General features: G+C 38.2%; 1 protein-coding gene across 1 annotated transcript; it reads left to right on the forward strand.

Moving 5' to 3' along the window:
• The first annotated feature begins 245 nt into the window (after positions 1–245).
• LOC140864967 (protein ALTERED PHOSPHATE STARVATION RESPONSE 1-like) lies at positions 246–4,578 on the forward strand. The gene is made up of 5 exons (XM_073269425.1): positions 246–627; positions 1,061–2,005; positions 2,559–2,779; positions 3,241–3,464; positions 3,553–4,578. Exons 2-5 carry the CDS (start codon positions 1,108–1,110, stop codon positions 4,382–4,384), a joined length of 2,175 nt encoding a protein of 724 aa, XP_073125526.1. The 5' UTR covers positions 246–627; positions 1,061–1,107; the 3' UTR covers positions 4,385–4,578.
• Positions 4,579–17,881: the final 13,303 nt, after the last annotated feature.

Below are 17,881 nucleotides of genomic sequence, written 5' to 3' on the forward strand. Positions count from 1 at the left end.
TAACTCCACCAGTCATTTAGCAGCAGCAGAAACACAGAAACAGACAAAAAGATAGAAATAAGAAAGAAAACACACATGCGGGGACAAGTACGTCTGTGAATTGTCGTAAATGCCCTTTTACCCGTTTTGAGAAGAAGATTTGACTCCTCTTTTCTCTCACCTCTCTGTCTCCTTTGTGAAAAATCTCTGTGCCTAAATTTCGCAGCAGCTTTATTTTATTTCCATGTCCATTGTCCATTGTCCATTGTCCCAGTGTCCACACCCTTCATGTCTTTGTTGGTGTAACAACTAGCAAACCCATTCATTCAATTTTCACAGCCTTTTACTAGCGCCACTTCTCACTGGAGAAGACACCTTTATTTTTTATTATATATGTATTACCTTAAACTCAAAATAATCTGCCTGACTAATATTTGATAAATCGTCCTTGTAACAAAAACCATCGAGGTGAAATTATTTATGAGCCCAAGATAAAATACCTACAAAGATTACTGTATATTACTATTTACTAGTATTGTTATTATTATGGAGAATCTACAAACTACCACTAACTTCTTAATTTATTGCTCCTACATCATGGTCGTACTACAAGAAGGCCGTCTCTTCCTCGAGCCCCTACCTGAGCGAGTGAGTACCTCTCTCTGTTCTGCCATTCTTTTGTGATTCGATTTCCATCTCTAGGCAAACACAAACGTAGTAGGAGTTGAAGGAGATTGAAGGAGCAAAACAAAACATCCACGCTTTCCTCCCTCACTGTTTCATGTTTATACTCCTTTCGTGTTTGTGAAAAGCCTCCATTTTTTGTCAAGATTCCTTCTTTACGCACGGTCTCTCTTTTTTGTTTGTGTGAGGGCCTCCATTTTTGGGTTTTAAGAAGTGGGCTGGAGTTTATTTTACAGTAGTACTCGAAAGTGTGTCTTTTGAATCTCTTGAACCCCGTCCCTGTAAACTTGAGGGGAAAAAGTTTGTAGCTTGGCACAAAGCCGCCATTTTTTTAGCCTTGGATAATTTCAAGAAACCAGTTTTCTTGTTCTACTCTTGTTTAAACTGTTTTCCATAGCAGGACAAGCATTCCCGAGTGTAGAAAAGGAGATAGGAGGATTAAGAATGGGGTGTGTAGCCTCCAGGTTAGAAGAAGAAGAAGAAGTAGTCTCCATGTGTAGGGAAAGAAAGCATCAACTCAAGGTTGCTGTGGAGAGAAGATATGCACTTGCAGATGCTCACTACAGATACTGTAAATCCTTGTATGGAGTCTCCGCCGCCATAAATTTCTTTGTTTCTCGCCATTCTTCACCCCCATCACCGTTTTTCGTCACCTTTCCACCGCCATCTCCGCCGCCCACTCGGCCCAAGGAAAATGTGGTGTCGAACCCTTTGTTTCTCCAGCAAACACCGTCTGAGCCCACCAAAGAAGCCATTGCTTGCGAGTCATGCAGCAGGTCCTCCACAAGCTCGGTTTCTTCCGAGGAAGGCTGCAAGGAGAAGAATCACAAAGAACAGCCGGTTTGTGGGTATTTTTACATGGATTTGCCTCAGGGAATAGCTTCACCAAACAGAGATTTTGGGTGGGATTTCTTCAACCCCTTTAATGGAGTAACCAGACATGATGTGATAAATGTTTATAACAGAATATCTGAGGAAGATCTGAGGGTGGTGAGGGAACAAGAAGGGATCCCAGAGCTTGAAGATGAAGAAGGGGAAAGGATAGAGGAAGAGGAAATGGCTATGGTGAGAAAAGAAAGACTTGAGACAGAGAAGGTGTCTAGTGTTGAAGTGGTGAAGGCAGTGGATGGTGCTAATGTGAGCCAGGGGGAGCAGCAACATCAGCAGCATCAGCCCAAAGGGCTCACTGTTATTGATACACCAGTGGGAGGAAGAGAGTTGTTGGAGGCATTAAAAGATATTGAAGACCACTTTATTAAAGCCTATGAATCTGGTAAGGATGTTTCAAGAATGCTCGAGTGTAACAAGATCCATTTGCAGTCTAATCTTGAGGAAATTAAAGGTGAAATTTTTTTTGGAATTTTCTGATATCCTTTTTTTGCTTATGCCTGGTAAAAAGGTGTGATATTTGCTGTATCCTAGAGAATTAGGTGAAAAAATATTTCTTTAATTGCTTGAAAATGTTAAAACTCACCCACAAAAACAACTGTAGAGGAGATGACCAGTTAAAGTTCCATTTTCCCTTTTTTGTTTTGTTGCCTTTTGATTCAATAATTTCTTTAGTTCTTATTTCTCTGTTATCGTGCTTGAATAAGTGTAACAATCAACAATGCAGTACATTGTTGATTGTTACACTTTTTTTTTTTGCCCTCTCAAAAAAAAAAAAAAGTGTAACAATCAACAGTGTACCGCATTCGTAGGACTATGTATTAGTTGCGGTTCAATTCTGCACAGCACAACATATAACTTGATCTCTATTCTTGATTTATCTTGTTTTGATTTAACATTCTAAATGAGTTTTATAATTTCATTCCTTCATACGTTTTAGGCGTTTTCTTTGTTTCTCTTGATCCCTGATCACTAAAAGGAATTTAATGAAGTAATTCTATGAGCAGAGAATTCGACAAAACTAATTCAAGCTATTACATGGCGCACTGCTTCTTCCCGTTCATCGTCTTCCAAGAGTTTGGTAGCGTCTTCGTCCAAAAGTTCTTCGACATGGACCGAATTCAGTAATGATCTTTTTGATGATTATGGAGGAATGAATTCTGGAAGCCACTCTCTGACTCTGGGACGGCTCTATGCATGGGAAAAGAAACTCTATCAAGAAGTCAAGGTAATATCAACTTGTCGAAATTCACTTGTCTACGATACTTCGTAAATTTTCTTCGGTAATCAAGTAGGATAGCCTCAATTGTCATGGCATTCTCTGTGTTTGCTATGATAATGATCGAAATGTTATGTTACATATGGACAATTGTACACTTTATAGCATCTTACTCTGTCGGCGATAGCTAGGAAACTTGTATGTATGTCTCTATAATTGGTACTAGGGCCAATGTTCATGCTTAGTTCACTTGAGTTCCTAACTTTAGCAGTTACCGGGAGAGGATCGTTGGGTAGCTGCAATTACCACTAGTGTTTTGTGCATGATTTTTAGAGTCATGTATAGGTAAAAGATTTGAGTTGCACATCAAGTATTGGGCATCAGCCATGCCTTTTAATATCAATGCAGCAAATGTTTGTCCTTTTCTTTGCTCTGATTTTCTCTGTGCTTGTGTGCGTTCTTGCCTCTAGGATGGCGATAGCATTCGAAGAATTTATGAAAGAAAATGCAATCATCTTAGGAACCAAGATGTTAGAGGAGATGAAGGGATTGCGGTGGATAAAACCCGAGCAGCGGTTAAAGATTTATACAGCAGGATCCTTGTGGCAATTCGAAGTGCTGAGACAATTTCAAACCAAATCGATAAACTGAGAGATGAAGAACTGGAGCCCCAAATACGAGAGCTTCTCCAAGGGTACTTTTTATAAATGAGATCAGGAAATACTTATACCATCTTTGCTTTGATATCTTCTATATTATTTCTCTTCTTTTATTCCATTCAGTATGATGACAACCTGGAGAATTATGTGGGAGTGTCACGAAATCCAGAACAAGATTATTTTCGAAGTCAAAACATTCAACTGTCCTTCTTATGGAAAATTCATCAACGAGTCACATCGACGAGCTACCCTTCAACTAGAAATCGAGCTGGTGAACTTGCGTGCGTGCTTTGTAGAATATATTGCAGCACAGAAAGGATACGTTGAAGCACTTTACAAATGGTTATCCAAGTTTGTTGCCCCGGACGTCGAATTTTACTCTAGGGGCCGGACTTCTGCTCCGCCATGTCGATCTAGTGGCCCTCCGCTACTCACAGTTTGTCACGATTGGTTGAATTTAATCAACAAGTTACCAGATAAGTCGGTCTCGCTCGCGGTGAAAAGCTGCTATAAGGATGTCCGGGCCTTGTGGATTCAACAAGGCGAGGAACAGCAACAGAAGAGGAAAGTTGATAGCTTATCCAAAGAACTAGATAAAAAGACTTCAGCATTCAAGAAAGCTGAGAATAGGGTCTTTGAGTTCAGGCTCATGGATAAGAACATGGATCCCGAAATCGAGAATCACACGGAATCTTTTATAGATAGGAAAGATGTATTAGACAATTTGAGAAGAAGGGTCGACCTGGAGAAGGAGAAACACCATGACTGTATGAAAGAAACCGAGAGGATCACCCTGAACGGGTTCCAGACGGGTTTTTGTCGGGTTTTCGAGTCTCTGACGGAGTTCTCCAGAGCTGCTTTAAGTATGTATAGTGAACTAAGTTCCATCGAGACTGGAGAGAAACCGTCGCGCATAGAGGGTGCGCGAGGGGATGACGAAGATGGTATCAGATGACTTGTGATTGATATTAATGTTGTGTACATTTTTTTGTGTTGTATGATTTGTGTGCGTAGTGTCGTAGATTACACCGTGTCGAAGCAACTCACTGAGACATGGTTTTTTCATCGATTTCTCGGAGTGGTTGACTGGTGCTTGATTATTTTTATAAACACCATCTTCAATTTTATTTCATATCCTGATCGAAATTTTACATTCTCGCATGTTTATCTGTAAGGTATTGTTTGGTTTGATGTATAATTAATTTATGTATAACTTATTTTAATCAATTTCGTCTTATTTTTATCATATTATTAATTAATTAATTAATTAATAATTTTAAATCAATTAAATCAAATAAATTATAATATATCCATCAAACCAAATATTAACTATTTTTTTTATTTATTTTTAATTTACATTATATTACTTATCTATGGATTATTTATTCTATCACTCAAATCAAACGGTGCCTTAATGAAGTAGTTTTGAAAGATAATAATAAACAAATAAATAAGTTAGTAGGGCCCTTTTGTTTGGACTCTTTGACATGTTTAGTCAATAATGATATCAAGACTTGAGGGATAACCGACTTTGCCCGTTGGTGAGTTTAAAATAGGCTAGGCTTGTGTTCCAAGTGTTTGAGTTGGTGGAGTAGTTGTGAGTTTGTTGCACGAGAATTTGTCCGGTACGGTTTACAATTGTAGTTATCCTACATTGAATCACTTACTAACTGACAACTATGACATCATTAATCTTAATTAAAACATAATCAATTAACAGAGTAAAACATGCGTGTAAGGGAAAAGGGTTGCACATAAACAGTTTGAGGTGTTGTCCCAAGGTGTTGACAACACCTACAATAACACTTTGAGTAATTTGCAGCGGAATATAATTAAAGCATAAATAAAATAAGCAACCATATAAATAAACTCAATGATTTAAGCAAGAGTATAAAATACTCTTGCAGCGCCTCAGGGCAAAACTTCACTAGAAAACTTCCAAAGAGTTTTACAAACCCTAACACTAGTGATTATTGTAAAATTCAATTTCTCAAACCAAGTGAGAAAATAAATAGTAAACGTTCTCCTAAAAGCACTCTATATGAAATAGAATAACGAAAATACAGTAAGGAGAAAAACAATGTTGAAGCCAAAATCACACGAGCAGCACACTTCTTGATCTTCAATCTTCAAGTGTTTTACACGGCCTCAAGTTGTCACAGCTTCAACTAAGCTTCAGAGATATCTTCAGCTTTCACACAATGTACGTACTTAGGTTCTCACGTTTTTCTCTCTATTCATCTCTCTATCTTGTGTACGCCTTTCTCAAATAAAAATAGACCAAGAATCCTTCTTCAATCTGTTTCCTTGTAGGCGTAGGATTCCTTTTATTTGATCATATCAAATCTACACAAATAAAGAAACATAAATATTAGATATGATATGATAAATATTCTAATCAGTTTATCAATATCGCAAATAGGAAATAAAGATTACTTCATGTCCAAAAAAGACAAAAGATATTAAATAAAATCTTTTTAGAATTAAGAGATTTTAAGGAATAAAATATTCCTTTCAATCTCCCCTATTTTGCCTTTTTGGACAAAACACATTTAATCCAAAAATAGATCAACTAAACTCCCCCTTAATCAAAACTCTCCCTGAATAGATTCTCCCCCTAAGTATATCCAGAGGTGTTGTCGCAAGATGTTGGCAATATCTAGCTATGACACCTTAAATCAGAAATAATAAGAGCAAGGAGAAACACAACCAAGAAATCATATCAGAGTTAAACACAAGAAAAAAAACAGTTTTGACTAGGATCAGAGAACAAAAACAATACTAAACAAATAAACAAAAAAAAAACAAACTAAACTAGCAAACCAACAAGAAAACTAAAAACTAAGATTAAAATTGATTGCTCTCAGATTCAGCTTCTTTTGCTTCATTTCCTTCTCCCCTTTTTTGTTCAGAAGGGCCAGCCCCGCTTAGTAGTGATTCATAGTGAGCTTTTAACCCTTCATAATAGGCTAGGTCAGCCTTTGCTTGTGCAATATTCTGCTCAGCATGCACCAATTGAGCTTGTATGAATGCAGGATCAACATCATGAGCAGTGGAGGGGGGGGGGGGGGGGTACAAAAATAGCAGTGGAAGAGGAGGTGTTGGCAGCATCTGCCACAACACCTGCGGCATCAGCTGACTTAGACCAAGGAAGGTCTATCTTCCGATTTCCTTTGAGCAATGCAGGTGAGATCTTTAGCAGCTCTCCTGGAGCAATAAGTGCTTTATCATCATCCTTCTCAATCTCTTGAGACAGCATCATAGAATAGATGAGTGATGGATAAGGCAGCTTTAGTGTAGGTTGAGCACCGTCTGCAAAGGCCATGACTGTGTCAAACACGAGTCGGCTATAGTTGAATGCAATTCCAGTACCAATAGCATACAAGACAGGGGCTTGATGCTTGGTAACCACACTGAAATTTCCGGATGGAGTCCAAGTCTTCACGTCAGTTTTATGGAGGACAGAGTAAAAAAGAAGTGAGCTTGGCTGCTGGAAATTTCTTAGGATGAGCTGGGTAGACAGTGACATGTCCTCCAGTGACGACAGATGTCATCTCATCCATGGTAGGCAGAGCAGCATCATCAGAGGCAGAAGTCTGGAGAAATCCATTTATAATGGCAGGGCTGAAAGAGAAGATCTGCCCACGCACATAAACTTTCTCATACTTTATGTATCTAGGATCCTTCACAGTTTCAGTGAGATTACAGTAGAACTCACGCACCAGTTCTCTGCAATAAGGACCAGCAGTAGTAACGATAGACAGTATATTCCTTACCTCGAAAAATCTCACCATGTTCTGAGCTCCATAGCTCTCAACATCAATGTTATGCTCCTCCAGAAACTCTCGATTAGCATAAGTCTCCCAGCAGTCAGCAATCTCCTTGGAGTAAAAAGCAGATGAATAGGACGAGTTTACCTGATACTCTTCGCCTAAGGTGTTGTCCAGGGTGTCGGCAACACCTTCCTCAGCACCTTATCCTTCTTGTTCAGAGTCATCAGAATTGGACTCTTCTTCCAACTCCTTCTCAGCTTATGAATCTTCACTCGAATCAGAGCTGGAACTATCAGAAGGTTGAGGGCAGTTGTCAGCAAATTCTGCGAGCATCTCCTCGTCTGGTTCATCTTCAGATTCTGGGACAGGAGCAGGAGCATTGGATGTAGGCTTCTTGCCTTTAGACTTCTTCATTTTAGCCATGAACTGGGCTATTGACATTTCTTCTTCATCGGACTATTTAGGAGGAATAGTAGATGTCTCCTCAACAGTAGGTACAGATGCAGGTGCATCTGTCTCAACAGCAGTAGCAGCAACAAGTGGAGTTCCTGATTCAGTGGACTCACTCTCAGAGGAATCACTTGATGATTTTCTTTCAGCAGCAAAAGGAACTAGAATAGCTTCTCCAGACGGTTCCTGGGTACTTGAATTTCCCCTTCTTTGGCGTACAAGCTTGAAGTCTTCATCAGAGCTCTCATCCCCAGAGGTGAATTCACTGTCCACCAGAGATGGTCTTGATGGTTGTCCTTTTCCACGGAATCGTTTGGAGGCAGTGTAATCTGGGTTGTATCCAGCTTGTCTCTTGGATCGGCGAGTTAAGGGTTTCGTGGGAAACACCTTATTTACCATGCTCATGTCTGGTAAATTCTCTACATCGATGGCATTGACAGGCTCTCCTGGAGCGATGGAGTCCAGAGGCACAGGTTCCTCGGCAACAGGAATGATTGCTTGCTCAACCACAGGGTGTGGTGATGTAGGTGCTGTGACACCTTCCGCAGCATCTTCCGTATATCCCATCTCAGAACGAATATCGTGTGAATCAAAACCCTTTCCTGCCATTAGAATATGAAAGAATGAAGGACATAGAAATTTTGAGCAATTTTGAAAAATGGGAGAACAAAGAATACTAGAGCAATACGAAACAAGGAAGTAGAATATTTCCTTAAACAGATAAGAACACAGGTATATTAGGCACCAAATCTTTTCCTATTCTAGCTCGGATTCTGAGTAGGCCCCAACGGTAACAAAAACCCCAACGGTAACTCTTCAAAAACGATAACAAATCCGATTTAAAATAGGCAATAAATCCCTTGATTTTCACCGATAATTTAGGCCCAAATATTTCACCAAATATTACGAAAATTAACTTCTCATCAGAATATAACACCACTGTAACAAAATCCAATCACTTTCAAATTCAAAAAAATTCAGAGGATGGGCAAAAATCAAAATTTTTATTTGATCAGAATTTGTAACCTTTCGGCCAAATATATTCACAAATATGCATGCCCTAATTATGTCTAAAAACAGAGTGTGACATAAAAGTAAAATGAAATTTTATGCACAAATAAATGTTGACAAGTGAGGTGTTATCCACAATGTTGACAACATCTCCCAGCAATACTTCAGGATTCAGAAAAATTATTATATCCAATTCATTATTTTTGCAGAAGTGGTAGCCTGCACACTAAAGGAACGATCTTCAAATGGACCCCTTTAGGTAGCTTTTTCCATTTGCCTCTGATTATCAATCAAATTTGATGATTGATTCAATTCAAGCTTCATCATTTTTTGTTCTTTTGTTATTCTGATTTTACAAAGTCACTTTTCACTTGGGACAAGATCATGGAATACACGAACGTCCCTCCACTACTTCGTGACTTAGTCAAAACTCTTCTTCAATTAATCCAATTAAACTGAAAACTATTTTGCAAAGAATCCTGAGTGAAAACTAGTCAATGGTTACAAAGTATCAAACACATCACAAAACAGAATGAATGCATGAATGCAGTATGCCTAGAATCTTAAAAAAATGCACATGCATGAAAAGGTTGTCACAGGGTGTTGGCAGCACTCCTAACAACATCTCGGTTCTGTCTATAATGCTCACATAGTGAGAGACTTCCTTAGACTGGAAAATCTCTCGAAATCCAAAGCTTTTGTGAATATATCAGCTAATTGGTTATTAGTTCCAATAAAATCAATTAAGATCATGCTTTTCTCAACCAAATCTCGAATGAAGTGATGTCTAATGTCAATGTGTTTGGTTCAAGAGTGTTGCACTGGATTTTTGGATTTATCAATGGCACTAGAATTATCACAGTACACAATAGGAGTATCACTCTTAACACAATGATCATTTAGCATTTGATTCATCCAAAGGAGTTGTGAGCAACAACTACCAACCGCAACATACTCAGACTCGGCAGTAGACAGTGAGACACAATTTTGTTTCTTACTATACCAAGATACTAAGTTATTCCCCAAGTAGAAACATCCTCCCGAAGTGCTCTTTCTCCCATCTAAATCCCCAACCCAATCAGCATCACTAAACCCTACCAAATTCGAATTGGTTTCTTTAGTGTACCACAAATTCAAATTCAAAGTTCCAGCAACATATTTCAGTATACGTTTTACGGCCTTCAAGTGAGTAATTTTTGGGTTAGACTAGTATCTAGCACACAAACAAACACTATACATGATATCAGGTCTAGTAGCACTTAAATACAAAAGACTACCAATCATGCTTCTGTAGAGGGTGTTGTCAACACCTTCGGCAACATCCTCCCTAGAAAATTTTTCATTAGACCCCATAGGTATGCGCATGTGTTTAGTTTTGTCATTCAGAAACTTTTTTACAAGATTTTTAGCATACTTGCTTTGACACAAAAATATACCATCATGCATTTGTTTCACTTGCAAGCCCAAAAAATATGTTAACTCACCAACCATGCTCATCTCAAATGTAGAAGACATACACTTCACAAAATCATCAACAAGTTTATCATTTGAAGCACAAAAAATTATATCATCCACATAAATTTGGCAAATTAAGATATTACCTTGAGACTTTTGCACAAACAAAGTCTTATCAACTTCACCTCTTTTGAAGCCAATATTGAGCAAGTATTCAGTAAGTCTCTCATACCATGTACGTGGTGCTTTCTTCAATCCATACAATGCCTTTTTTTAACTTATACACATAATCATTATGATTTGGATCCTCAAACCCTTTAGGTTGTTTCACATAGACTTCTTCATTTAGGATCTCATTCAAAAAGGCACTCTTTACATCCATTTGAAAAAGTTTCATTCCCATGTTGCATGAAATAGCAAGCAAAAGTCGGACAGACTCAATGCGGGCTACAGGAGCAAAGGTTTCATCAAAATCCACCCCTTCAACCTGTGTGTACCCTTGAGCTACCAACCTAGCTTTATTTCTAATGATGTTTCCCGACTCATCAGTTTTATTCTTGAAAATCCACTTAGTTCCTATGACATTACCATGAGCAGGACACGGTACTAAGTACCAAACATCATTCCTAACAAATTTTTCTAATTCTTCATGCATAGCATTGACCCAAAACTCATCTTTTAAAGCCTCTTCAACCTTTTTGGGTTCAATGTTTGACACGAAACAAGAGAATCTTACTTGAGAATATGTAGAACTCATGCACAACAAACCTGCCATCTTTCGATAATCCACTTTCTCTTTCCTTCAAGTTTGCAAGTCTCCATGCACATCTCCAATGACCTGTGAGGTTGGGTGATTCTTCTGAATTCTTCTTAGAACATTCTTTCCAGCTTCATTTACCTCACTGTTCTCATCAATGTTCTCATCAGTAGGCTTTTCAACTTTTGATTTTGGATTTTCTGTAGGAGGTGTTGGCAACACTCCTTTGACAACATCTAAATTTCCAAAATTATCCAGCAGATCATTAACTTTATCCTCAGCTGTTTTCTTCTTTAGATCTGCAAAGTCATCAAAAACAACATTAATTGACTCAAAAATAGTCCTTGTTCTCAAGTTATATATCCTATAGGCTTGGCTATTTGATGAGTATCCCAAGAACATATACTTATCACTTTTTGCATAAAATTTAGCAAGATGATCCCTATCATTCAAAACGTGACATACACATCCAAAAACATGAAAATATTTAAGGTTTGGCCTCTTTCCCATGAGAATTTCATAGGATGTCATAGTAGTACCATTCCTCAAATAAACTCTATTTGAAATATGACATGCAGTATTCAAGGCTTCAGCCCAAAAATGTTTTGAAATATTTTTCGAACTTAACATCACTCTTGCCATCTCTTGCAAAGTCCTATTTTTTCTTTCAGCAATTCCATTTTGTTGTGGAGTTTTAGGAGCAGAAAATTCATGAGAAATACCTTTCTTATCACACAAACTTGCAAAAGAAGAATTTTCGAATTCCTTACCATGGTCAGTACGAATTATGATTACCTTCAGATTGTATAGGTTCAAAATCTTAGTGAGTAGTTTCTTGAAGGCATCAAATGTGTCCGATTTTCCTCTCAGAAAATTTACCCAAGTATATCGTGAGAAATCATCTACACAAACAAAAGAATATTTCTTACCTCCAAAGCTTTCAAAATCCATTGGACCCATCAAGTCCATATGTAAAAGTTCAAGGCAGTGTGTTGTCACAGATGTTGGAAACACCTCGTGTGACACCCTAGTTTGCTTCCCTTTCTGACACGCTTCACACACAAATGGAATACCAGATTTTAAGTTAGGCATACCTCTTACAACATCTAACTTACTTAAGTTCTTTAATATCTTGAAATTTGCATGACCCAATTTTTGATGCCATAGATCAAACTCATTAACTTTGGTGTGTCTACAAGCCATCTCTTCTCCGAGTTGATAGCAGTTGTTGGATGACCTAGTACCTGTCATGACACAGAGATTTGAATCATCAAAAACTTTGCATAATTTCTTATCAAATTGCACATAAAAATTATCATCACAAAATTGGCTTATGCTTATTAGATTTGCGGTTAATCCTTCAACATGAAGCACATTGCGAAGCTTGGGCAGACCAGCAACATTCAGAGTTCCATTTCCAACAATGTTTCCTTTTGAACCTCCACCATAGGTTACTTTTCCACTTTTCTGTTCAACATAGTCAGTAAGAAACTTTTTGGACCCTGTCATGTGATGAGAGCTACCGCTATCAAAGTACCATGCACCTGAAACATTAGTTCTCAAAGAAGTATAAATCATATGACATTGAATATTAGCTTTTGGTACCCAAATCTTTCTTACATAAGATCTATTTCTAGGGATGTTGTGGGAAGGTGTTGGCAACACCTTTGATGCAGATCTATACCTGTAGTCTTCCTGCAGCTTAAAACAGTATGGTTTGATATGACCAAGTCTATGACAGTAGTGACATATGTACCTACGTTTCCTTCTAGAAATTGAAGGAGCAACAGGCTGTGGCTTTGGTTTTGGAGGATCAATAGGTAAGGCCTTTCTGCTTGAGCTTTCTGTACTGCTTCTTTCCTTGACAAACACAGGGCCTTTCGAACTTTCACCAACCTCAAATATGCTGTTTTCAAAATCTAAACCAGCCGTACCATCTCTTCCCATCATGAGTAGCGAATCAAGCTTGGAAGTGCTTGAATTAAACTTGGCCAAAGTAGCATTTGATTTTCCGAGTTCTTTCTTCACTTGGCTTAATTCCATGTCTTTCTTACTCAGCATGACTTCCAGTCTTGACACATCAGCCTTTAGATCAGAATTTTCCTTTGAAAGAATAGTATTCATCTTATTTCTTTCAACCCAATCAGTATGTAACTCTTCAAACATCATCCGAGCTTCTTCCATGGACATTGTCTCTTCACCTGTATCATTATCACACATATTATCAGTAATGGAGGAATTCAAACAAACTGACCTTTGGGAGATGTTGCGGCCAGGTGTGGCAACACCTGCGGCAACACCTAAAGGATTGACTTGAAACTTTTTCTTGCTCTTCAGTAGAGCAGATAAGGCAGTATGGCTTTCTTCATCTTCTTGTTCTTCTTCTTCAGACTCTCCATCACTCAAGGACGTGTTCATCCCTTTCCTAAGTGTGTTGGCACACTCATTTGCATAGTGTCCAAAACCTTGACAAGCATGACATTGAACAGTGTCCAACTTCTTTGACACAAACTTCTTTTTCCCTTCCAATATCAGTCGAGGCTTAGGAGTATCAACAGGTTTCCTTGGTGATTGTTCTGGTCCAGTAATCCTTAAAGGCTTGTTAGAGAACATTGGAGCCTTGAGTTTTTGATCTGTCTTTCTTGACTCTTTCATCTTCTTCAGATAATCATTGAATTTCCTAGTCATAAGAGAGATCGAATCATATTCCAAGTCATATTGATGAACTTCTTGATGAAATTGAACATACTCCTTGTATGAGGGTTTAGAGGCTTGAAAGGCTATTGATTTTTCTTTATCCTTCTCTTGTTCTGAATTGTTCATCTCAAAAACTTGAAGGATGCTAATCAGTTCAGTCATCTTCATCTTTGAAGTGTCTTTAATTTCTTCAAGCGCCCAAATCTTCCCATTAAATCTTTTAGGCAAAGATCGAAGAACCTTGTTCACCATAGTTTCACTAGCAATAGGTCCTCCAAGAGCATGTGCCTCTGTAGCTATCTTTCTAAGTTTCTTATCATAATCAACAATAAATTCATTCTCATCCATCCTAATATTCTCAAATATTGCGTTTAACAATCTCAATCTTGTTCTTCTCACGCTATCAGTTCCTTCACAGTGTTCTTGAAGAGCATCTCATGCATCCTTAGCAACAGTGCAATCAGCTATGATTCCATACATCCTCATATCAACAGTTGCAAAAATTGCATTGAGTTCTTTAGCATTGTAGATTGAACTTTGTATTTCCTCGGCAGTCCAAGTTTTTTCTTGTTTGATGATGTAGTCTCCATCTTCATCTAGCGTTTTTGGAGGAGTCCAACCAGTCAGAATACTTTGCCAAGCACGAACATCCATAGCCTTAATAGTATATCGCATCCTATTCTTCCATAGTGCGTAATTCGTGCCATCAAGGACCGGAGGTTTCAGGAACGAGTTCGCAACAAATGATGAGTCCATCTTATTCCCTGTAATAAAATAAACAAACCAAGATCAGTTCTTAGTGTATCAAGAAGATGGCTCTGATGCCACTTTTAAGGGAAAAGGGTTGCACATAAATAGTTTGAGATGTTGTCCCAAGGTGTTGACAACACCTACAATAACACCTTGAGTAATTTTCAGCGGAATATAATTAAAGCATAAATAAAATAAGCAATCATATAAATAGACTCGATGATTTAAGCAAGAGTATAAAATACTCTTGCAGCGCCTCAGGGCAAAACTTCACTAGAAAACTTCCAAAGAGTTTTACAAACCGTAACACTAGTGATTATTGTAAAATTTAATTTCTCAAAACAAGTGAGAAAATAAATAGTAAACGTTCTCCTAAAAGCACTCTATATGAAATAGAATTATGAAAACACAGTAAGGAAAAAAACAATGTTGAAGCCAAAATCACACGAGCAACACACTTCTTGATCTCCAATCTTCAAATGTTCTACACGGCCTCAAGTTGTCACAGCTTCAACTAAGCTTCAGAGAGATCTTCAGCTTTCACACAATGTACGTACTTAGGTTCTCACGTTTTTCTCTCTATTCATCTCTCTATCTTGTGTACGCCTTTCTCAAATAAAAATAGACCAAGAATCCTTCTTCAATCTGTTTTCTTGTAGGCGTAGGATTTCTTTTATTTGATCATATCAAATCTACACAAATAAAGAAAGATAAATATTAGATATGATATGATAAATATTCTAATCAGCTTATCAATATCGCAAATAGGAAATAAAGATTACTTCATGTCCAAGAAAGGCAAAAGATATTAAATAAAATCTTTTTAGAATTAAGAGATTTTAAGGAATAAAATATTCCTTTCAATGTGGAAACATAACCAATAATTAGAGACGTCAATTTGGATTAGGCCCGCCAGTTTGACCCATCCCGCCCCACAATTTAAGTGGGTTGGGTTGAAATTTTTTCAACCCAACTAAATGTGGGCCTACATGGGCCAACCCGCCTAGGCCCATGACCCGCACGGGTTGGCCCGCGGGCCTAGAGAATTATTATTCTATTTTTATTTTTATTGGGATATATGTATTTTTTAATAAAATTTGTGAATTTTTTTTGTATTAATAACTTTATATAAAATTTACATGTATGAAATAAATAATTAAAATTTTTATTAATATGTTTCTATTAATATTTATTTATGAAATAAAATTTATAATTAATTATAATGATTTTTATTTATTTTTATTTGTTGTGAGCCAACCCACAGGCCGCCCGCCTAACCCGCAACCCACCTTAGGTTGGGTTGGGTTAAGAATTTCCAGCCCGAAGAGATGGTGGGCCGGCCCACTCTCGACCCGCCAAAATGTGATTTTTTGGTGGGCCGGCACGTCCCTCCATGGGTTGGCCCATCTGACAGCTCTACCCATAATTTACATATCAAACTGAATACAATAGTTCAAAGCTTAAATTTAGTAGTGATACAACCATATCGAAAAGACTTAAAATAAAACTATTTGAAACATAATACAGCTATATTGAATCCTGCTGTATAAAATGCCCACTGAAAGCTCTTGCTACTAGTCCTGCCACGAACTACCAGCTCCGTCCATTCTGTGACCTGCCCCATGGAATGGGGTGTCGAAGATAATAACTAAGACGTGAGAGATTAACGCCCAGTACATAAATATGAGTAAATATATGTATATGATGCATGCAATCGTGATGATGGGTAATAAGTCATTTGAAATTCATGGTAATAACTGGCTCCAATGAGTGTTGTGACCGCTCGGATCAAACCTCTGGATACAACCACACTCACCTAGAACCCCCCCACTATAGCGGTACATCCGGTTCTAGAATATCTCCTAGAACCCACCTCTATAACGGTACATCTGGCTCTATACTAAATACAAGTATATCAAAGGAATAGGCTCAACGTGTATGTGCACATGGCATATGAATATGAAAAGCGGTAAATCATACATCATGCCACACATTAATGCCATAGAAATGCAACATATAAACATGTATACTCGCTGGCAATCTCAGTCAATGTGTATGTACCTCTAAGCTAGTTTAAGTCTAGTAGGACCTAGGTTCCAAGCCTATAATCAAAAGTTCACCGTATCACTACACAAGTTCTATAAGCCTTAACTAAGCTAATAGATACTCCCAAAACTTAATAAGATTCCCGGACCATACCTTCGTCCGTAGTAAGCCCATTGGAGTCGCTCGTTCTGGAGGACTATAACAACACCTTTGTTATTCCAGAACCTCTCTATTAACCGATAGGGCCCGTAAGTATATACCTCACACTATATATAACTGAAGAAGAAAACTCGAAATTCGTATTGTAAAATGAACTCCGAAGACCCCTATTTATAGGAAAAATATCGGCAAAGTTCGGAGCCTCCGTTCTGGGTTCAGAGCGTCCGAACTCTGCATGCATGACATGTGACGATCGGAGCGTCCGAACTCGAGATCGAACCGTCCGATCTGCTGACTCTTGGACACATGTCAAAACTCAAGTCTTAGTCATCGTGCAATGCTGGATGGGAAAGTTCGGAGCGTCCGATCTTGTCTTCCCTCTGAAGTAAACAAGTCAATATTGGAGCTTCCGTTCTTGCTGGGTTCGGATCGTCCGAACTAGGTTCGGACCGTCCGATCAGGCCCAAACTTTGGAAGTCCAATTCTTATTTATGAAGCTCGATTAAGCCCTTGAATTGGTTAAATACTAACCTTTAATCATGTTTATCATATTATTATCTTAAAATAGACTCTGGGTTACTACATTCTCTCCAACTTTAGATATTTAGTCCGCGAAATAAACTCTAAAGTCAAACCAAGATAATAATATGAGGCATAAAACCATGTTTTATTACAACAAACTGTAATTACACTTATACATGGTAATCAATAATACAAAGCAAACAACTCAGGATATTCTGTTCGCATGCGTCTTTCCGTCTCCCAAGTTGCTTCCTCTACGCCTCGGCGCTGCTACTGTACCATTACTAGTGGTATAGTCTTATTTCAAAGAACTTTTTCCTTCCTGTCAAGGATACGGAGTGGTCGTTCAACATAAGATAGATCTGATTCTAGCTGAACGTCAGTAGGCTGGATAATATGTGACTCATCAGCTATATACTGTCGAAGTAACGACATGTGAAAAACATCATGTATACTGGAAAGATATGGCGGTAGCGACAAACGATAAGCAACGTCTCCGATCTTTTCCAGTATCTGGAAAGGCCCAATATAACGAGGTGATATCATCACCTTTCTAAAAGGTGACACTCGAAGAAATACATATTCACCAAGCTAAAACTGAAGTGGCATGCGGTGAATATTAACATAACTGGCTTGCCGATCTTGAGCAGCTTTGATCCTCCGCTTGATCAAATCTACCTTGTCCACAATTTGTTGTACTAACTCAGGACCCTCCACTTGTCATTCTCCCACCTCATCCCAGAATAGTGGAGTACGACATCGTTGACCATATAATGCCTCAAAGGGTTCCATATCAATACTGCGGTGATAAATATTATTGTAGGCAAATTCA

This window comes from Henckelia pumila, chromosome 4, assembly GCF_033568475.1.
Source record: "Henckelia pumila isolate YLH828 chromosome 4, ASM3356847v2, whole genome shotgun sequence".
In the NCBI taxonomy this organism is placed as follows: Eukaryota; Viridiplantae; Streptophyta; class Magnoliopsida; order Lamiales; family Gesneriaceae; genus Henckelia; species Henckelia pumila.